Source organism: Macaca nemestrina, chromosome 1, assembly GCF_043159975.1.
Source record: "Macaca nemestrina isolate mMacNem1 chromosome 1, mMacNem.hap1, whole genome shotgun sequence".
In the NCBI taxonomy this organism is placed as follows: Eukaryota; Metazoa; Chordata; class Mammalia; order Primates; family Cercopithecidae; genus Macaca; species Macaca nemestrina.
In genome coordinates, this window is record NC_092125.1 from 86,461,245 (window position 1) to 86,482,810 (window position 21,566).

At 57.5% G+C, this 21,566-nt stretch overlaps 2 protein-coding genes across 29 annotated transcripts in view; both read left to right on the forward strand.

Annotated features, from left to right (window-relative positions):
- Positions 1-1,572, forward strand: part of LOC105499669 (iron-sulfur cluster assembly factor IBA57) — a 40,022-nt gene extending 38,450 nt beyond the window's left edge. The window contains exon 5 of the transcript XR_011615234.1: positions 1,543-1,572. The gene's annotated coding sequence lies outside the window, so the exon portion shown is untranslated. The remainder of the gene's footprint in view (positions 1-1,542) is intronic.
- Positions 1,573-3,722: 2,150 nt separating this feature from the next.
- Positions 3,723-21,566, forward strand: part of LOC105499675 (obscurin, cytoskeletal calmodulin and titin-interacting RhoGEF) — a 166,334-nt gene continuing 148,490 nt past the window's right edge. For 18 of the 28 annotated variants that reach the window (XM_071081730.1, XM_071081752.1, XM_071081747.1 and 15 more), the window contains exons 1-10: positions 3,724-3,897; positions 7,540-8,545; positions 9,205-9,474; positions 9,907-10,167; positions 10,523-10,831; positions 11,296-11,562; positions 12,167-12,448; positions 12,758-13,033; positions 14,999-15,274; positions 20,110-20,385. In XM_071081730.1, coding sequence (XP_070937831.1) covers positions 7,558-8,545; positions 9,205-9,474; positions 9,907-10,167; positions 10,523-10,831; positions 11,296-11,562; positions 12,167-12,448; positions 12,758-13,033; positions 14,999-15,274; positions 20,110-20,385 — 3,205 coding nt within the window. In that variant the 5' untranslated portion in view covers positions 3,724-3,897; positions 7,540-7,557. Of the gene's footprint in view, positions 3,898-4,172; positions 4,368-7,539; positions 8,546-9,204; positions 9,475-9,906; positions 10,168-10,522; positions 10,832-11,295; positions 11,563-12,166; positions 12,449-12,757; positions 13,034-14,998; positions 15,275-20,109; positions 20,386-21,566 lie in introns of all 28 variants that reach the window. The other 10 variants (XM_071081777.1, XM_071081828.1, XM_071081836.1 and 7 more) reach the window with 5 other exon arrangements.

The following is a 21,566-nucleotide window of genomic DNA, read 5'->3' on the forward strand; positions in this document are numbered from 1 at the left end:
GGAGACCCTGTCTCTTAAAAAAAAAAAAAAAAATAGGCCGGGCGCGGTAGCTCAAGCCTGTAATCCCAGCACTTTGGGAGGCCGAGACGGGCGGATCGCGAGGTCAGGAGATTGAGACTATCCTGGCTAACACGGTGAAACCCCGTCTCTACTAAAAAAAATACAAAAAACTAGCCGGGCGAGGTGGTGGGCGCCTGTAGTCCCAGCTACTCGGGAGGCTGAGGCAGGAGAATGGCGTGAACCCAGGAGGCAGAGCTTTCAGTGAGCTGAGATCCGGCCACTGCACTCCAGCCTGGGTGATAGAGCGAGACTCCGTCTCAAAAAAAAAAAAAAAGATTAAAAAATTAGCCAGGCATGGTGGCTGACACCTGTGGTTCTAGCTACTCAGGAGGCTGAGGAAAGAGGATCACGAGCCTGTGCAGTTAAAACTGCAGTGAGCTGTGATCACGCCACTTCACTCCAGCCTGGGTGATAAGACTCTGTCTCAAAAAAAAAAAAAAAAAAAAAAAAAAAAAAAAGCCACATCACATTGTACACTTTAAACATAAACAATTTTTGCTTGTCAATTATAACTCAATAAAGCTGGGGCAGGTAGGGGACATGGCAGTACAATAAAAACCCCTCACCTATCTGCTTGCACAAATGCAAGCAGATTTCCATCTGGGCAGCTTTTTTCAAACTTGGCATTTGCATCCTCACAAGATTATTTAACCCCTTATGCTTAAAAAAAAAAACCCCAAAAAACCAAAACTACAGACTTCATCAGTCTTTGCACTAATGTCTTCTTGTTGAGGAAGGATCTCCTTCAGGGTGGGACAGTGCGCTTAGCAGTCACCTCTCTGTGACCATAAAGGCTGCTTCTCATTTATAACAGGAGAAATGTTGCCAGCACAGCCGCTGTGTAGGCTTAAGCAAATTGTTTTCACCCTGTGAGCCTCAGGCCCCTCTTCTATAACATGAAAAAACACCCTTGTTTGGGAATATCTAATAAGATGCTGACATGAAAAGGCCTTATGAACACAAAAATGTGGCACACCTGTGTGTTCTCTCGGTGCTGCTGGGAGTGTGCATTTGCTGAATGTGTGTCATCTACAAGCTGGTTAAGGATGGAAAATGCCTTCCCTCCTAACATTCAGAAGGGAATGAAAACCCTCTTTCCTCCTAGAATACAGAGGAGGAAAGAACTTCATCTTTACACCCAAGCCAAGACACCAGAGATTCTTGACATGTTCAGATATGACTTAGGGATCATAAAATGTTCAGGAAACCCTGTGGGACTGACGTAGAGGTTTTTTTGCCTATAATTCGTGGGCACCCGGGGCCCAGCCACCCCATCACCTAGGCCTCAGGCGCAGGTCTGAGGCCTCCAGGCCCACCATCCCTCAGGCCTTGGGAGGTGGCTGTGAGAACACACCCTTCAGTTAAACTGCACCCAGGATGCCAGCCCACCCAGCTGTGAAAGCCCCTGGGAGGAGGGCTCATCACGGGACCTCTCTGTGGAAGCTGGCAACTCAAGGGACACGTGACATTTGCTTTCCTCAGGAAATTGTGTCTGCTCCTTCTCTACCTGTACCCCTTTGAAGAGACAGCAGCTCCATGAAAGTTCTCTTTGCAGTGGATTCCAGCCAGGAATAGGCAAGGTCCATGGCCAGCCATTGCGTCCTGTGGCCTTCCATGGTATGAAGGACACCCTGGGCACAGTGCCTCCAGAAGCTCTGTTGTGCAAATATCCCACTGTCTTCAACAAATACATTGCAGGGAAATAAGGAATAACAGGGGTCCTGTGAAGGAGGCAGAAAATCCAGCCTGATGGCTAGCAGTGGTGTTTGGAGATGCAGCGGAGCAGGCAGCAGTGAAGAGTGTCAGGAGGGCAGGTCGCTCCTGGAGGCTGTGGGGGCATCGCTTCTCCCAGGTCCAGGAGGACCTGCAGGGGGCTGGCACGCACAGCCATCTTCTCTGCACCCTCCACTGCCCTGTCCAGGAGGGAGTGGGGCATGTATTGGAGCATACGTGATGCACACACACTTCTGCATGGCTGAGGCAGCTCAGGGCCAAGCTCCTGGTGGGAGAGTGGGCTCTCCTTCCAGCCTTTCCTTTCTTCCTGGTGCTGTGGTCTGAATGTGTGTCCTGAAGATTCACACGTTGAAATGCTCACCCCCAAGGTGACAGGATTAGAACATGAGCTTTTGGAGGTGATCAGTCATGAGATAAGACTGCATAATGGCATGACCATTACTCCAGAGACCCTTGCCCTCTTTCCGATTGAGGACACATGAGAGATGTTGGCCATTGCCTGGAAGAGCCTGGGGTACCCTGTGAGGACATAGAGGCCTGGCACTGGATCAGGGATGGGGCGAAGCCTGGAGGCACAGAGCAGATTCTGAGCACCCCCGTCTTCCCCACCCTCCCTCCTGCCACAGCCTGAGCTGTCCTCCTAGGCCCAGCTCCAGGCCCTGGCCGGCCGGCCCCTTCTTTGGCTCCCTGGTGCTGGCAGCTGGGACCCTGTTGGCAGCACACCTCAGGATAGGTGCCCCCAGGTGCAGGGTGCAGGCTCCCTCCTCCCTCCATGGAGGCCCCTGTGGGTAGAGCCTCGGCTCCTCCTCTGGACCTGGGCCCACCGTGGCACAGGGCTCCCACTGGGCGACCCTCTCTGGCTGCTCCTCCCCTGGTGGGGCCTGCCTAGTGCCCGGTCCACACTTCTTCCTGGCCAGGGCCGTGGGGACGGGGTCAGCCCCTCTTGGGTATGAAGCAGGGTGCCATCAGCATCTCTCCCCAGGGCTGGTCCCTCCCCCGGGGCAGGCTGAGTTCTCACAGGACACCCCGCTGCTCCCACGTAAGGATGACTCTGAGACCCAGCTGAGGCCTCCAGGAGGGCCCCTGGTGGGCAGCGGCTTGCCACAGGCCTGGGCCTGGCCAAGCAGGGTGCACCAGGCTCCTGCCCCCATCCCTCAACTGCCGGCCCTCAGGTGGGTGCTGGGTCCTTCTAGGGGGTGGTTCTGCATCCCCTCTGGGGGCAGTACTGGGGCTGCCTCAAGATCCATCCTGGACTCCCCTTGGGATGGTCCCTTGTCTCCCTCAGAGCCTTCCTGGGTCCCCCAGGCTCCTTCCTGGCCCACACTCCAGGATGCTGGTTTGAGGTGAGGGGAGCAGGCCAGCTACAGCCCCTGGCCAGCATCACTGCTGAGGACACAGGGTCCCCCCATCCCTGGCTGTGGTCCCCAGCCTGCATCACTGCTAAGGACAAGGGTACCCCTGTCCCTGGCTGTGGCCCCCGGCCTGCATCACTGCTGATGACACAGGCAACCCTGGCCTCCATCCCTGCTGAGGACACAGGGTCCCCCCGTCCCTGGCTGTGGCTTCTGTCCCACATCACTGCTGAGGACACAGGTGTTCCCCGTCCCTGGCCGTGGCCCCCGGCCTCTATCACTGCTGAGGACACGGGTGTGTTCCCCGTCCCTGGCTGTTGCCCCCCGGCTGGCATCACTGCTGAGGACACGGGGTCCCGCATCCCTGGCTGTGACCCCTGGCCTCCATCATTGCTGAGGACACAGGCGTTTGTCCCCCCTCCCTGGCTGTGGCCCCGAGCATCTGCCCTTTGCCTCCCACAGGGCCGAGGGTGAAACTGAATCCGGGATGGTGACACCCGGGTTATTTTGGAGCTGGGCTGGGCCAGCCTGGCCCGCACAGGGGGTGGGGTGGGGGCGGGCCCAGCCTTCTCCAACTGACAGTGTCTGCCTGTCCTTTTGTCCCCGTCCAGTTTGAGGAGCGGCTGGAGTGTGGGCTGCTGGTAGGTAGCCTGCTGGTCCTGGGCCCTCGGAGGGAGGTGAGACCCGGCAGCCCCTGCCTCCCAGCCAGCACCCCCGGCCTGTGTGCTGCCCAGAGCCCCCACAGGGAAAGGTGAGGAGACAGAGCCGGGCAGGGTGGGGGCAGTTCTGTGCCCTGGAGGGTGGCTCCACTAAAGATCACGTCTGGGGAGTGGGGAAGCCTTTGGGGTCTGGCCACAGTGCGGCTCCCTGTGGCCGGGCTGGGGTTCCAGCCTCTGCTCCCTCTCAGCCCCAGAGCTGCTCCCTCTCAGCCCCAGGCCCTTCACATAGGGATGGAGCCACTAAGCTGGCCTGGGGCTGTGGGGTAGCTGGGGCAGTGCCCTACACCCACCGTTCCCTCTACCCCAGAGTTGACCCTCGCTCAGAGAGCGGCCTGGGGGTCCGGCTGGCCCTGCCCCCAGCACTGCTGAGATAGATGCCCGCTGACAGCTGGGGCTATTTTGGGCCTGTTGGCTCAGCAGAGGGGACAGCCAGAGGGGCGCTGACACCTGACTCCAGGAAAGAATTTCCCCGGAGCGCTTGAAGCCTCCAGTGGGGTCTAAGGTGAGGCACAGCCCTGGGACACTGCCCTTGGAACTTCATGCTGGAAGGGCGCAGGAGCACAGGCTGCCCAGGTTGCCTGTTTGTGTGGGGGTGGGGAGGGCCGGTGAGGTGGCGCCCTGGGAGCTGCCTCCCACTCTGGACTCTTCCTGATGATGGTCCCGGGGCCCCTGGAGGACCAGAGTGGCAAAGTTCTGCAACAGTCAGGGTGGAGGGGCTGCTGAGGGGTGGGCGGCTGTGGACAGGGCCTGTCACCCGGGACATGGTTGGGGGGGTCCCACGGGGTTGGAGTGACGCCTCTGAAGGGTTGAGGAGCCCAAGTGTGGTCCATGGTGGGTAAAAGGCTTTCCTGGGAGGCTGAGGTCTGCCCCCCTGGGGAAGCTCGTGGGGTGCCCAGACCCAAAACGTGGCAGAGAAAGAAGACAGCCTCTGCAGATGTCTCAGTGCCTGATGGATTTCCTGGGAGCCCCAGGGGTGACCGTGATGGCCCCCTTCCTGCTCGGCCTGTTTCCTCATCTGTGATACGGGTTGTCAGGGAGGAAGATGGCTCCTGAATCCTCAAGTGTCCTTGCTTGGTGAGCCCTTCTCTGGCCCCAGGCCTGCTGACTGGCGGGGACGCCTCCTGACGGGGCTGCCATGAGCCCCCCAGACCCTGCAGTCGGCCTCCTGGGTCTGCACCAGGTGACAGAATGCAGGCCCCAGGGCCATGGTGCCATCCCTGGCAGCTGATGAGGACCTCAGTGTCTACCCGCTCTTCCCAGGCCAAGGTCAGCCTGTGCCCCTCTGTCCCTTTAGCATGGGCAGTAACGGGAGCTCCCTGACCTGTCCCAGTCCTCTAGGCCCAGAGAAGTTACCCACACATGCTGCCTCATCTGTTGTTCCACTGTGACCCTGGCAGCGCCAGCTGGGGCTCTGGGTGTGGCAGAGGTTGGGGGAGAGAACACCCCGTTCTGTTTTTGGGGAACCCACAGACCTGCTATATGATTTTTTTTTTTTTTTTTTTTAAGAGACTGGGCCTTGCTCTTTTGCCTAGGCTGGAGTGCAGTGGCATAATCATAGCTCACTGCAGCTTTGACCTCCTGGGCTCAAGCCATCCTCCTGCCTCAGCCTCTTGAGTAACTGAGACAGCAGGCACCTGCCACCACATTGAGTTAACTTTTTTTAAAATTGTTTTTGTAGAGATAGGGTCTCACATTTTGCCCAGGCTGGCCTGGAACTCCTGGGCTCAAGGGATCCTCCCACCTCTGCTTCCCACAGTGCTGGGATTACATGTGCTTGCCACCACAACCTGGCCTGACTGTATGACTTTGGAGAGTGCTGGGGACAGCCCAGAGCTCGTGGGCCCTGGAGAGTTGATGTCAAAGTAGCCCTTTGAGTCCTGGGAGGAGCCCATAGAAGCAAATTCCCGGAAAGGGTGAAACTCGGACCCCAGTCCCTGCTGTGGGCAGGCCCCTGCCCAGGTCCTCCCCAGCCCCAGAGCCCTGCTGTGGGTGGGGAGGCTAGGCTGCAGCAGAGGTGCTGACTGCACAGTGAGTCAGCAGACTGGTACCCACTGCCCGCAGTCCAGCCCTGCTCCAGCCTCAGCCTGACCAAGGGGATTAAGGGGGATTAACTACCTGAATCGCAGGACCAGGAGGAGGGCCCAGGAGTGTCACCCTGGCTCAGCCCACAGTGGGCAGCCCAGGCCCAGAAGCTGGTGGCTCTGGCCTGAGGGAGAGTGCAGGCAAGGTGCCCTGGCAGGGGCCTCTCCACCATGAGGTGGTTGTGTCTGCCAGAGCTGGAGGGAGTTAAGGCACCCCGGGCCAGCCCAGTGTCAGCGGGGCCCACTCACACCTGCTGTTCCTACAGAAGAGCTGCACAGGCAGGCAGGGCAGTGTCACCCCACACCATCTATATGGGGGGATCTGTACTGGGGTGGCTGGCCTCTGGGCTTGGCCTGGGGTGGTGAAAGGACAGCGTCACCCGGGGCCTTTGGTACTGAGGTGCCCCGGAGGACCCAGGTGTCCACCCTCAACCCTGCAGCATGTCCAGCTGGCCAGTGTGGCTGAGAACTGTGGGGTGACCAAGTTGGGCCCAGCTGACCCAGCCCAGCTGGTCTCAGCCTGGAGGTCTCCAGCTCTTCCAGGGGGATATTACTGGCCTTGCCAGCTCCAGACTCGGGTCCCCCAGCTATGCTCCCCAGCCAGATATCTGACTGTGCTGCCCTTGCATCCCAATCCGACCCTGGGACTCAGTGGAGGGGCCTGGGAACAAGCAGCTAAGTGGTTTCCAGTCCTTCCGGCTCATGGATGAGCATGCCCCTGGGGAGGAGGGAGGTGTGTGACCCTGCAGAAGAGGTGAGGCCCCTCTGCAGCAAGGGCAGCTGCAGGCGGGACTGGCCGCTCAGTGCAACCTGGAGGGGCTGCTGAAGGAGAGCTGCCCTAGGGGTCGGGGGTGGGGGGGGGGGGCGGGTGGGATGGGAAGGGGGTGAAGAAGAGGAGGGAGTAAGGGTGTTGCCCAGGGCAGAGGATGCAGCTCACCTAGAAGAGGCTCAGAGGGGAGCCTGCCAGGGTGGAGAACCGGTGACTTTGTTGTGTGATAGGCAGAGGAGATGGGCATGAGACCAGTGCCCATGGTGGGCCTCCTGCACCCAGGGCTGCCGGGGCCCAGCGAGCCTCCCCTTCTTGGTGTGGGAGACACACAGGCCAGCTGAAGTTTTAGGCCCCAGAGGCAGCAGTGTGTGGGGCAGGAGAAAGGACACCCCCCCCCACCAGGCAGGTCTGCGTGCCTCAGGAAGGTGCTGCAAAGCTTGTAGGCTGTGAGGAACTGAAAATAGCGGGCACTTCGAGGGAGGGGGCCCTGCCTGGTTGCTGGGCGGTGTAGGTTTGGGACATGTGCTCCAGTAACTGTAGCTGGGGCAGTGGGTCTCTGTAGGTACGGAGAGGGAAGGAGATGTTCTCAGACGCTAGAAGAGCCGTTTGCAGGTGAGGGTACCAAACCCCAAATGCCCAGAAAGGGGCAAGTCGGCACTCCTGGGCCAGATGTGAACCGGTGATGCTTCCTCAGGGCGCGAGGCGGGGGTGGGGGGTGGAAATAGGATGTATGGAGGTGTTGAACTGGGTTCCCCAGGCAGCACGGTGGGGTGCACCCGGGCGTCATTCCAATCCCCACTAAGAGCATCCCCACCTCCTCGCAGGTCCCCGCTGCCACCCTCATGGATCAGTCACAGTTCAGCGGGGCGCCCCGCTTCCTCACCCGGCCCAAGGCCTTCGTGGTGTCGGTGGGCAAGGACGCCACCCTCAGCTGCCAGATCGTGGGGAATCCCACGCCACAGGTGAGCTGGGAGAAGGACCAGCAGCCGGTGGCGGCGGGCGCGCGCTTCCGTCTGGCCCAGGACGGCGACCTCTACCGCCTCACTATCCTGGACCTGGCGCTGGGCGACAGTGGGCAATACGTGTGCCGCGCGCGCAATGCCATAGGCGAGGCCTTCGCCGCTGTGGGCCTGCAGGTGGACGCGGAGGCCGCCTGCGCCGAGCAGGCGCCGCACTTCCTGCTGCGGCCCACGTCCATCCATGTGCGCGAGGGCTCAGAGGCCACCTTCCGCTGCCGCGTGGGTGGCTCCCCGAAGCCGGCAGTGAGCTGGTCCAAGGACGGGCGGCGCCTGGGTGAGCCCGATGGCCCCCGCGTGCGCGTGGAGGAGCTCGGTGAGGCGAGTGCGCTGCGCATTCGGGCGGCGCGGCCGCGCGACGGCGGCACTTATGAGGTCCGCGCCGAGAACCCGCTGGGCGCCGCCAGCGCCGCCGCTGCGCTCGTGGTGGACTCAGACGCCGCGGACACTGCCAGCCCTCCCGGGACCTCCACTGCCGCGCTCTTGGCGCACCTGCAGCGGCGGCGCGAGGCCATGCGCGCCGAGGGCGCCCCGGCCTCACCGCCCAGCACCGGCACGCGCACCTGCACTGTGACCGAAGGCAAGCACGCGCGCCTCAGCTGCTACGTGACCGGCGAGCCCAAGCCCGAGACGGTGTGGAAGAAGGACGGCCAGCTGGTGACCGAGGGCCGGCGCCACGTGGTGTACGAGGACGCGCAGGAGAACTTCGTGCTCAAGATCCTCTTCTGCAAGCAGTCGGACCGCGGCCTCTACACCTGCACGGCGTCCAACCTCGTGGGCCAGACCTACAGCTCCGTGCTGGTCGTAGTGCGCGGTGAGCTTCTGGGTGCGGGGCGCGCGGGCCCAGGTTCCTCCCCAACCCTTGCACCTGAGTCCTTTCGCCCTTGCGGGTGTAGTTTCCCATCCGCGTCTGTCCAGTCGTGGAATCCAGGGTTGCAGGTGTCCGTTCCTGGTGCGCAAAATGCGGGCGACCCCCCATGAGCTGCCTTAATGACCCGCAACCCGCTTTCCCAACCCAGTCCCCTGCCCGCCCCGCCCCCTCCGCGTGCCACCCCACCCCACCCCACCGTTGGCCCACAGACGGGGAGGGGGGAGAGGCGTGAGGGGGGCGGGGCCGCAGGGGATCCCACCTCCTCAGCCCTGCCCTCTCCCTCGCGCTGCTCCCTCCCCAACCTCCACCACTCCGCCTTCTGCTCTTCTACTCCCCGCCCCGCAACTTCCCGACTCTCCCCTGCGCCCTTCCCAACCCGTAGCCCCTCTAGCTCCTCTCCCCACCCCACTCCTCTACCCTGCACCCTCCCCTTTCCAGCCACCCAGCCCCTCTGCTCCTGTTCCCTACTTCTTCCCACACCCTCACCTCTGCATCCTTCAGTCTCCTTTCCCGCCCACAATCCCCCAAATTTCCCCCTCCCACCCCGCCTTCGTCCTGCACTCTCCGGCCCCGCCCCTCTCACCAGTCTCCTCTCCTGGCAGAACCCGCGGTTCCCTTCAAAAAGCGGCTGCAAGATCTGGAGGTGCGGGAGAAGGAGTCGGCCACGTTCCTGTGCGTGGTGCCCCAGCCGTCCACTGAGGCCGCGTGGTTCAAGGAGGAGACGCGGTTGTGGGCGAGCGCCAAGTACGGTATCGAAGAGGAGGGCACCGAGCGCCGCCTAACCGTGCGCAATGTCTCGGCCGACGACGACGCGGTGTACATCTGCGAAACGCAGGAGGGCAGCCGCACGGTGGCGGAGCTCGCAGTCCAAGGCAGGCGGGGCGGGGCACGGGGGCAGCTTCGGGGAGGTAGCGGGGGCAAGGAAGCACCGAGGAGGGAGGCGGGAGGAGCCAGGCCGGACGGGCTGGGTGGGCACGGGGACGGGCAGGGTGCGGACGGGCTGGGCTTGCGAGGTACGAGTTGGGACCGGGGCAGGCAGGGGCGGGACTGGGGCGGGAAGGGCAGGTAAGGTGGGGGCGGAGGAGCAAGCTGGGGCGGGGCACAGGGTGGGGATTAGGGGGAATGGGAGATGTAGTGGGCAGGGGTCTTGCGGGACCGAGCTGGAACTTGAGCCGGCGGGACAGGAAAGGGGTTGAGCGGAGGAGTGAATTGGAGGCAGCCGAGAGATGGGGGCGAGCGGAGGAGCGAGTCTGGAGCGGAGGGTGCAGGGGCTGGTCTGACCGGCCCGGCTCCCTCCACCCCAGGAAACCTCCTCCGAAAGCTCCCTCGGAAGACGGCGGTGCGCGTGGGCGACACGGCCATGTTTTGCGTGGAGCTGGCGGTCCCGGTGGGCCCCGTCCGCTGGGTGCGGAACCAGGAGGAGGTGGTGACCGGGGGCCGCGTAGCCATCTCCGCAGAGGGCACGCGCCACACACTGACTATCTCCCAGTGCTGCCTGGAGGATGTGGGCCAGGTGGTCTTTATGGCTGGCGACTGCCGGACGTCCACCCAGTTCTGCGTGTCGGGTGAGGGCCTGAGGGTGCTCCCAGGATGGCGTCGCTTCCCTGCTGTCTCCCTGGTCCCTCCCCTGCCCTCCATTAGCTCAACTCTCTGGGCTTCAGCCTGCTGCTGCACAGAGGGCCGCCAGGGCAAGACCATAGTCCTGGCCCTCCAAGGTTAGGCTCCCGGAGCCCCTGCAGTCTTTCGGCTGCAGCCAGAGAAGTGGCTGCAGGTCTGGGGATGGAGGTTGTGGCCAGTGGTCCAGGTTTCCAGAGCAGCCCCAAGAGAGCTGGGGATCCTGTGATACCCCTCCAGGTGATTCCAGACCCAGGGCTCAGGAAGAGGCTCCCAGTAGGTGACCTCTGCCCACCCTCCACACAGCCCCCAGGAAGCCTCCCCTGCAGCCCCCTGTGGATCCTGTGGTGAAGGCCAAGACAGAGAGTTCCGTGATCCTCAGCTGGTCCCCACCACCCCATGGGGAGCGCCCTGTCACCATTGACGGCTACCTGGTAGAGAAGAAGAAACTTGGCACCTACACGTGGACCAGGTGCCACGATGCTGAATGGGTGGCTACACCTGAGCTGACCGTGGCTGATGTGGCTGAGGAGGGGGACTTCCAGTTCCGAGTGTCAGCTCTCAACAGCTTTGGTCAGAGTCCCTACCTGGAGTTCCCGGGGAATGTCCACCTGGGTAAGTGGGGCCTTCCTGTTACAACCTATGGGACTGCTCACCTGCCCTGGAATGCCCCAGGTCCAGCCTCAGGGAAGGTCAGAGTGGTCTCATGAAGACTTTCTGTGGGGAGGGGGGCTGCCAAGGCCTTGCCCTGATGCAGTTTTCATGGTGGGAAGGAGAGGTGACCCCACAACAGGGCCCCCCGGAGCCTGCCTGTCTCCAGCAGACCCAAGGGACAGGGCTCCAGGGCTGCCCCAGTCTGGTGAGGCTTATGGGATGCCGGAGGGGTCTTGGGGTAGCTGTACCTTGTCCTTGTTCCTTCATGAGCCTGACTTGTGCTATGGGCGCTCTGTGTGCTGGCCAGGCTTCCTGGAGAAGGGACATTTGGGTCCAGGCTCTGTAGGAAGAGGAGGGGAAGGCAGAGACCCCCTCAGTACTCCCTACTCCTCCTTGGCCCCTTTCTGACACTGCCCGCCCCACAGCTCCCCAGCTGGCCGTGAGGACACCGCTGAAGGCAGTGCAGGCAGTGGAGGGTGGCGAGGTCACTTTCTCTGTGGACCTTACGGTGGCCTCAGCGGGTGAGTGGTTCCTGGATGGGCAGGCCCTGAAGACCAGCAGTGTGTTTGAGATCCGCTCGGATGGCACCTGGCACATGCTTACCATCCGGGAGGTGCCTGCCAGCCTGCACGGGGCGCAGCTGAAGTTCGTGGCCAATGGCATTGAGAGCAGCATCCGGATGGAGGTCCGGGGTAGGTGCAGGGTCCCAGCCTGGGACCCTGAGCCTTATTTCTCCAGGGTGGGCTCCGTCAGGGCTCCAGGTAGGGCTGCTACAGGTCTGAGGGCCCCAGGACACCCTTTCAGCCTGCAGGTCACTGGGATGAAGCAGGCAGGGTGGTGGGCGTGCGAGGACTCACTCAGGCTGGCTGGTGGCACTGGTCCCTGGCATCTGGGTGAGGGCCTGGGGCTGCAGGGGTCCTGTTGGGCAGAGCCTCATGTCTGTCTCCCTCCTTCCCTCCTTTCCCACTCCTCGCTCCTCTCTCTTGTTCATCTTTTCCCTTCCGTTTCTTTCCTGCTTCTCTCCTGCTTCTCTCTGTCTCTGCCGTCCCATGCCTGGCTGTTCCACCTCCGTCTCCACTGCTTCTCTGGTATATTTGTGACCTCTGTTCTGCCATTTTCTCCCCTGCCTGCCTCTCCTTCGCTGTCCTCCCGTGCTGTTCTCCTGGGTCCCTCCCTTTATCTCTTTCTCTGCCCTGTGTCTGTCTCTCCTTGTCTCCCCTTCCGTCCATTCTCCTCTGTCCACCTTTCTGTGCCTCTCCATCCATTCCCCTCTGGCCATGCATACCCGGCCCCCAGCGGCACCAGGGCTGACTGTCCACAAGCCGCCAGCCGCAGCTGCCCGGGAGGTGCTGGCTCGGCTGCACGAGGAGGCGCAGTTGCTGGCTGAGCTGTCAGATCAGGCTGCGGCTGTGACGTGGCTAAAGGATGGTCGCATGCTGCCTCCAGGCCCCAAGTATGAGGTGCAGGCATCAGCCGGGAGGCGGGTGCTCCTTGTGCGAGATGTGGCCCGGGAAGATGCAGGCCTCTATGAGTGCGTCAGCTGCGGGGGCCGCATCGCCTACCAGCTGTCCGTGCAAGGTGGGGGCAGCTGGCAGCCTCTGCGGGGTTCTCTGACTTTGTGGGGAGGGTGAGGGACAGGGCAGTGGGGGCAAGCCCAGTGTGGTAGGAGGAGGGACTCTGTAACTGGGTGGTTGCTCTGGTGGGCACAAGTCCCAAGGTTAGAGTCAGCAGGCCGAGCTGGTTGCTTGCCCAGCAGGGTCCCTCTGGCCTGGTGAGCCTGGGTGTCCTGTGTGGTCCCAGAAGCCGGAGCAGCTCCAGCTTGTGAGCACTGTGGCTGAGTTTGTGCTCAGGGCCTCTGCAATCCCTGACCCGCCCTGTGTCCTGCAGGCCTCCCATGCTTTCTGCACAAGGACATGGCAGGCAGCTGTGTGGATGCCGTGGCTGGGGGCCCGGTGCAGTTTGAGTGTGAGACCTCCGAAGCCCATGTCCACGTGCACTGGTACAAGGATGGCATGGAGCTGGGCCGCTCCGGTGAGCGCTTCTTGCAGGAGGATGTGGGGACGCGGCACCGGCTGGTGGCAGCCACAGTCACCAGGCAGGATGAGGGCATCTACTCCTGCCGTGTGGGCGAGGACTCTGTGGACTTCCGGCTCCGCGTCTCTGGTGAGCACGCTGTGTGTGCATGCATCCCGGCCCATGCTGGGTGGGGAGCAGGTCTGGCTGCCTCCAGCACAGCAGGATTGATTTTCCTGACCCTTCTTTTCTCTAGCAAATGGTTCAGGGTGTCAACTGAAAAAAAAATCAAGGTTTTAAAAGAATTAGTTTTATTCAGAAGGCTCGAGAATTGTGGCCCAAGAGAGTCTTTCAAACTTTCTATTAAGCTGCTCCAAAGCAGAGTTTTGCAGGTCATACATAGGTGTGGAAGGCTCTGAAGCTGCTCAGAAGGTACCTTTAGAGCCAGAGCTCCTCACAGCTTGGGTGCACCTGGTTACAGATGACAGAGGCACAGTCATGAATACTGCCAGATGTTATCTCACATGCAGGGAGAAGAAGGGGCCCGCACCATTGAACTTACCTTTCCTAAAATTGCTGTACTTCAGGCAAGAGACATGGGAACCTGCGCTCTGTCCTCCAGGGCTGTGCTCACTCACTGGGCCAGGATTGGTGAATTCTGCTGGCAGACCAGGATGAGCAAACATAGCTTCTTATGTTTGCTGCCTTGTCCCAGAGGACATTTGCTTCTCTGTTTGGGAAAAGAAATGACATGAAAAACTGACGTTTACATGGGTAAAGAATCTAAATGTAGAAAATAAGAAAAGATAACATGAAGGAAATTGTGGAAAGTGGACATGGACTTGGTTTTTTTAGGCTTTAGGAGAATTTTTTCCATCTGCACCTGGGCCTCTGTCTTCTGTTGTGTTTCATCGTTGCCGCTGGGGCTCACTCACAGCTCTACGGACGCTTTTGTGTATTATGTGTTTGTGGGCCAGGCTTAGGGCTGGGCACTTCATTTAAAATGTGTTTTTATCTTATTTTGTATTTTATTTATTTTATTATTTTATTTTTGAGACAGGGTCCGCCCAGGCTTGGGTGCAGTGGTGCCATCTCGGCTCACTGAAGCCTCAACTTCACAGACTCAAGCAGTCCTCCCACCTCAGCCTCCCAAGTAGCTGGGACCACAGGCGCGTGCTATCAAGCCCAGCTAATTTGTGTATTTTTTGTAGAGATGAGGTCTTGCTATGTTGCCCAGGCTTGTCTCAAGCAATCCTCCTGGCTCAGCCTCCCAAAGTGCTTGGGCCAAAAATGTTTCTAAAGCCCTTCTCCTTGTTTTTAAGATGAGGGGACTGAGGCTGAGCGGAGCCACAGATGGGAGTGTCTTTGACAGGTTAAGATTTGAATGTAGGTGGCTCTGAGCCCTGGCTCTTTCTGGAAGCCTCCTGGGCCCAGAGATGTTGACTGGGAGGCTGAAGGAGGAACACAGAGGGCTTCTCAGGGAGCATGGCTGTGGGACCTCTGTGGGCCGGGTCCCGCTCACATAAGCCACGACAGGGAGGGCCCAAAGGCCAGGCTCTGGAAAACTATCCTGCTGGCTTCCAGGGGGAGGTATGTGGGCATTTAACATATAAAAGTTTAAAAATCATGCCAGCCCAGCCCTCTAACTTTCACAGTCCAATGGCCAATTCGTCCACAATGCAGAACACAGCCTGTGCCTGCTCTCTGTTGTTTGAGTCATCGGGAGCATCTGTGAAGCTGAACCTTCTCTCCGTCTTGGTCCACATCATGGCCTGTGTCCATAGGCGGTGGACCTCCAGGACGGGCGGGAGTTTAGGGGAGAGAGAGACAGCATGCTGGGTCTGCGAAGGACACCCAGGCCACAAGGCCCTATTGACAGCTTCTCGTAGGCACATGCCCCGCCCTCCTGGCACATGCTAGGGCCTTCACGGGGCAGGGGTTGGGCATCACAGCTGCCTGTGCATGGGAAGAGCTACGCCTGAGCACACGGACCACGGAGGAGCCTGTGGCGGGACTGTGCATGCCTGGGGTACAGAATCTGATAACCAAGAACCAGGCCCTGCAAACCTCACTTGGAAGGGCCTCTGACCCCACCTTCCCCCTTATCCATCCCAGAGCCCAAGGCGGTGTTTGCCAAGGAGCAGCTGGCTCGCAGGGAGATTCAGGCCGAGGTGGGGGCCAGCGCCACGCTGAGCTGCGAGGTGGCCCAGGACCAGACGGAGGTGACGTGGTACAAGGATGGGAAGAAGCTGAGCTCCAGCTCGAAAGTGCACGTGGAGGCTGTGGGCTGTATGCGGAGGCTGGTGGTGCAGCAGGCGGGCCAGGCAGACGCTGGGGAGTACAGCTGTGAGGCCAGGGGACAGAGAATCTCTTTCTGCTTGGACGTTGCAGGTGGGTCCCTAGTGGCACGGTCAGCGCCTGTCCAGGTGGTGGAGTGTGTGCTGCACTGGCACTCAGCACCTCTGCCCCTCTCTGCGTCTCCTGTTCCTGGCCTGTAAGGGAAGGCTGTGCTGCCTGCAGCAGTTCTGTTAGAAAATCCAGCATTCTTGTGCACACCCACAGAGCACCGTGCTGCACTAGCCAGGATCCTTTGTATGTTTATTCAGAAGCCTGTTTTCTGCTCCTGGTTGAGACCTTCCGCAGACCAGTGGCTTTTGTCTTTGTTCTGAGGGAGCTGCAGTTGTGCCTTTTGTTTAGGGCGCTGCAGTCTCAGCTGACCATGGAGTCTCCTCTCCCGTGGGGACCCTTGGTGTGTCCCCTCTGCTCCCAGACTTAGCGTGTGGGGACAGCATTCCTTGTCTTCCCCTCCTGGCCACACTGCTGCCTGCAGCTTCTGCCTCTAGAGTAGAAGGAACCAGGAAGGTGCCGGAAGCTCACGCTTGACTGGAGTTGCCTTAAGATGACCTTGTGTGGGCCCCGCCAGGGCTTTAGAGTGAGCCCCCCTAGTGGGTTCATCGGCAGCCCCATCACCTGTCCCTGAGGGTCCACGTGCATGTGCCCTGCCAAGGTCATGCTTTCCTTGGGGCCACCTCATTCTCTTCCTCTGCTTCCTAAAACACCGGACATCATCTTCTTCCTGCAGAGGACACTGGGACCTCTGGGCAGTCCTGTCGCTCCTGCACACCCCTTCTTCTGCCTTGGCTCAGCCCGATCCTGGCCGAGGAAATCCTGCGCATCTGTCACTTGCATGATTCAGGGAGGCCTCTGGCCGCTCCCACCTTAGTGTTTAGGCTTTTCGGTGGGAGGCAGAATGCCCCTGTGGTTGGTGACCAGCTCTGGGACAGCTTTGGCGCCATTCCCAATGGGGTAAATGAACCCACCCCTGCCCATCTCAAGCTACACATGTGGCTTTGCTGAGTTTGGGATTGGGAAAGATGGTGGTGGCTCTCAGGAGCGTGGTGCCCTGGTGCCTATAGGTGCTCCGTGTGTCCCGTGGAGGTGCTGGTCTTGGTTGTAGGGGGAGCAGCCCTCTCCTCTCGGTGCTCCATGGGTGGGGGATGGGACCCGCAGCACGTCCTTATCCAGCGAGGTCCTTTCCCAAGACCCTCCTCTGTAGCTGCCATACTGCTGTGGCTGCTACCCTGTGTGCAGGGAGAGGGTCAAATCAGCAAAACTGGTTAGTTTTGTTTTTGGTAATTTTTTGTTGGTTTTTTTCTTTTTGCTAATTTCTTTCAAGATTTGTCTCTCCTCGTGGCTTCCTATGTTGGAGTATCATATCTACTTTGTCTTGGTCCCTGAGTTAAAATTTCCAGTGTAATATCTGATTGCACATATAAAGTTGTCTTTGTTATCATGAAATTAAGGAAGCTCTGGTGCCAACAGATTTTTTGTTTTGTTTTGTTTTGAGACGGAGTCTCATTGTGTCACCCAGGCTGGAGTGCAGTGGTGTGATCTTGGCTCACTGCAGCCTCAACCTTTTGGGTTCAAGTGATCCTCCCGACTTGGCCTCCTGAGTTGCTGGAACCACAGGCACGTGCCACCACACGTGGTTATTTTTTAAGAAATTTTTTGTAGAGATGGGGTCTTGCTGTGTTGCCCAGGCTGGTCTTGAACTCCTGGCCTCAAGCAGTCCCCCTGCCTTGACCTCCCAAAGTGCTGGGATTACAGGTGTGAGCCACTGCACGTGACTAAGAATTCTTTTTTCTTTTTGAAGTGGAGTCTTGCTCTGTTGCTCAGGCTGGAATGCAGTGGCGCAGTCTCAGCTTACTGCAACCTCCACCTTCCAAGTGCAAGCAATTCTCCTGCCTCAGCATCCCGAGTAGCTGGGATTACAGGTGCCCGCCACCACCCCCAGCTAATTTTTTTATTTTTTATTTTTAGTAGAGACAAGGGTTTTGCCATGTTTGCTAGGTTGGTCTTGAACTCTTAACCTCAAATGATCCACCTGCCTCGGCCTCCCAATGTGCTGGGATTACAGGCATAAGCCACTGCGCCTGGCCCAACAATTTTTTAATAATGACATTTGAGATGTAATCGATGCACAGATTTTAAGTGTATCATTTGAGGGATTTTGGAAAATGTAGATACCATGCATTACCATGTCCGCATCAAGGTACTGAGCATCTCTGTCTTGCTAGAAAGTTCCCTCATGCGGTCTACCCTTCACCCTGCTCCAGGCAGCTGCTGTCCTGATTCTCTCCCTATGTCAGTTGTGCCTTTTCTTTCTTTCCTTACTTTTCTTTTCTTTTCTTTTCTTTTTTTTTTTTTTGAGATGGAGTCTCACTTTGTCTCCCAGGCTAGAGTGCAATGGCGCGATTCCAGCTCACTGCAAGCTCTGCCTCCCTGGCTCACGCCATTCTCCTGCCTCAGCCTCCCGAGTAGCTGGGATGACAGGTGCCTGCCACCATGCCTGGCTAATTTTTTGTATTTTTAGTGCAGACAGGGTTTCACTGTGTTAGCCAGGATGGTCTTGATCTCCTGACCTCGTGATCCGCCCACCTTGGCCTCCCAAAGTGCTGGGATTACAGGCATGAGCCACCGCGCCTGGCCCAGTTGTGTCTTTTCTAGAACGTCATTGAAATGTTCAGAAACCCACCCTCTACAAAATGACTTGAAATGGGACATCAAATGTATAAGGAACTTTGAAAAAAGGGATTGCCCAGGGACCAAAAAATAAGAGGGAACTGTAGGATGGGTGCAGTGGCTCACATTTGTAGTCCCAACACTTTGGTGGGCCAAGGATGGAGGATCACTTGAGCCAGAAATTTCAAGACTAGCCTGGGCAACATAATGAGACCCTGCCTTTAAAAACATAAAAAAGTAGAATAATAATAATAATAATAATAATAATAATAATAAAAGACAAAAGAATGACTAGGTGAAGTTGGGGGCTTTGTGTACTTTGCAGTACCATAGAGCAGTCAAAACGAGCATAGGTCTGCGCATTGCAGCTGAAGAAGGGCGATCGATGCACGTGGTGTTGTACTGGAAAAGCAGGTTACAAAGCACAGCGTGACATTCTGTGTTTAGTGGTTAACAACACGCAGTGGCAGCAACACATGGCAGCTGTGGTTTATCTCCTGCCTGGAATCTCCGGAGATGCTCTTAGAGTGCCACACCTCTCACCTGTGTGAATCCTTGGCCATTCTATTTCAGACAGCAGGAAGTCGATGTGCAGAGGTGAAGTCACTTTGTCCAAGGTCACATCGTGGGTAAATGGTTGAACAGAGCAGCCTGACTTGCACATTCACCCTCAATAAACACACATACTGAGACAATAAAAGGAGATTCCAAAACCAGGATTCAGGCTGGGGTTACCTCTGAGGGTTAACTAGTGGTGATGGCGTTCTTCTTTCTTTACCAGGTGGGGAGTGTGTGGGTGTTCATTGTATTGTTTTTTTCTTTATTTTCTGCATATTCTTTCTTACCCACTGATCAACAGCATGTACATATTGTTTAGAAATAGGAAGGCAGAACTCGGGAAAAAATGAAAGGACTTTAAATTGGAGTTTCTGCAGAGCTAGGTAGTGGGGCCAGGTGGAGGGGTAGGGCATGGTGTTTTGGTGTGTTTTAGCTTATTTATTTATTTTTTTTGTGGTACTCTAGTTTTTAATACTATTTTGTCTGCATGTGTATTTGTAGCTAGTTAATGGGCACAGATAGCACCTAAAAAGAAAACTCTTCTGTCTGATTTCATATATTCAAAGTTTGAAGACAGGTTCTACGGTTAGGAATGAGAATGGTGGTCGCTTTTGTAGGGGAGGCAACTGGGAGCTGTGTGAGTGTGGGGTGTGGGTTACGTAGGTGCACATATCTGTGAGAACTCATAGAATTGTGCACCAGATCTGTGCATATCACTATGTGTACATGTTATCCTAGTTAAGAGGTAGCATAAGGGATTTTCGTTTTTAGAGACAGGATTTTGTTCTGTTGCCCAGGCTGGAGTGCAGTGGTGCAATCAGGGCTTACTGCGGCTTTGACCTCCCAGGCTCAAGCAATCCTCCCACCTCTGCCTCATGAGGAGCTGGGTACTCGCATACCACCGTGCTCAACTAATTTTTTAATTTTTTGTAGAGACAGGGTCTCACTATGTTGTCCTGGCTGGTCTTGAACTCCTGAGCTCAAGTGATCCATCCAGCTTGCCCTCCCGAAGTGCTAGGATTATAGGCATGAGCCACTGTGCCTGGCCTCATAAGCAATTTTTCGATGTATGAGTTTCCTCTCTGTGTTGAGGGAAACCCCAGACAGATACAGAGCAGCTCTGGCTTTAGTGCAAACCAGGGGAGAAGTGGCCAGGGGATGGTCTGTTTGGGTCATGGTTTTGTGGGAGAGAGGTTCCCACATGTCCTGTGATTTTCAGCGTGAACCCAAGAGGGTGTCTGTGTTTGCTATTTCTCCAGGCTTTCTGGGTTCTCAGGCAGAGTTTTCGTAAGTGCCAAGGGCATGATGTGGGTGTTTCACACAGTACCAGCAGCTTTTCCTTTCAAAGGGGAACTCTGCCAGGGTGGTGCTTTTTTCTAAGGCGTTACGGAATGTTTGGACTCCAGAGTATCTGCTACATGTTGCTGATGGGCCTTGGGAAATTCTTCCCCATGCTGATGCTTGAAGCTTCCAATATGTGTTCTCTCTTGTTCAAACCCTCTGGCTGGCGGTTGGTGAGGCCACTGTTCATGGGCCACAGACAGCCCGTCATCAGTGGGCTCCAGCCTGAGCAGCCTCTGCATCTGAAACTTCAGTTTCTGTGCGCTGGAGTCTCTGACTGTGCATCCTTCCCTGTCCATCCCCAGAGCCCAAGGTGGTGTTTGCCAAGGAGCAGCTGGCACACAGGAAGCTGCAGGCAGAGGCAGGAGCCAGTGCCACACTGAGCTGCAAGGTGGCCCAGGCCCAGACAGAAGTGATGTGGTACAAGGATGGGAAGAAGCTGAGCTCCAGCTCGAAAGTGCGCATGGAGGCCACAGGCTGCACGCGAAAGCTGGTTGTGCAGCAGGCAGGCCAGGCGGATGCCGGGGAGTACGTCTGTGAGGCTGGGGGCCAGCGGCTGTCCTTCCATCTGGACGTCAAAGGTCAGTTGATCGAGCAGACATTTGAGCATCTCATGGGAGCAGGCCTGGGGGCAGTGTTTCAGCATAGGCTGGGACAGTCTTGGCGGCCTCCTAAGGGCCTGTTTCAGCTAGTTATCTGCTGCTGAGTAACAGATCACTCCAAACTTAGAGGCCTGAAAGAATGATCAGTTTACCTCTCACCATTCTACAGGTTGAGAATTTGGTCAGGGCTCAGCAGGGGTGGCTCATCTGTGCTTCATGTGGTGTTGGCTGGGGCTGGGGGATCTGACTGGCCTCATTGGTGCACCTGACCAAGGTCTAAGCTGGGATGGCTCCAGTGGATGGCGGATGGCCAGGATGATAGGCCTGTCTCTTCTTCTGGTGTCAGCTGGCCTCACTCCCATGCCTGCAACCTCATTCTTTCCTCCGTGGTCACTCTCTTTTTGGGCTTCTTTCCATGGTGACTGGATTCTTCTCCTAGGGAATGGTAGAAACTATGAGCCTTGTTAACCTGGGTTCTCAGGACTCCCAGAGTGTTACTTTCCCCCATGTTCTGTTGCTCAAAGCTAAGCATAAGGCCAGCCTAGTCTGCAGGAACTTGGGTGTAGGGAAGTAGACCCTACTGTCAGTGGGGGAGTGGCATGTCCTGTTGTAGAACATTGTGCACCCAGGGCATCTTGAGTCATCACAACCTTTTTAACAGTTTATCACAAGGACATGGGCTCTGTTTAATTCTCTGCCATCCTGAACATGGTATCTTTTTCTTTCAAATGCTTGCCTCATGGTCACAAGGTGGCTTCCATAGCTCCAGCCATCATATTCAAGATGGGAAGATGTAGAAAGGGTGTGTATTAGTTTTTTTGTTTTCTGCTTATTTTTTTAACTGCTTTGCAACAAATTACCACCAACTTAATGGCTTGAAACAATGCTCACTGAGTATCTCACAGTTCTGTAAGTCAGAAGTACAGGCATGGTGTGCCGGGGTTCTCTGTTCAGGGTCTCAGAAGCTGAAGTCAGGTGCCTGCTGATTAGTTCTCTTGGTTCCTGTTTCTAGCTTACCCAAGTTGTTGGCAGAATTCAATTCCTTGCAATTGTGGGTCTGTGAGCCCATGGGTCCAAGGCCCTATTTCTTGGCTGGCTGTCAGCCAGGGAGCTGCTGTCATATCCTAGAGGCCACCTCATTCTTTGCCATGTGGCCTTCG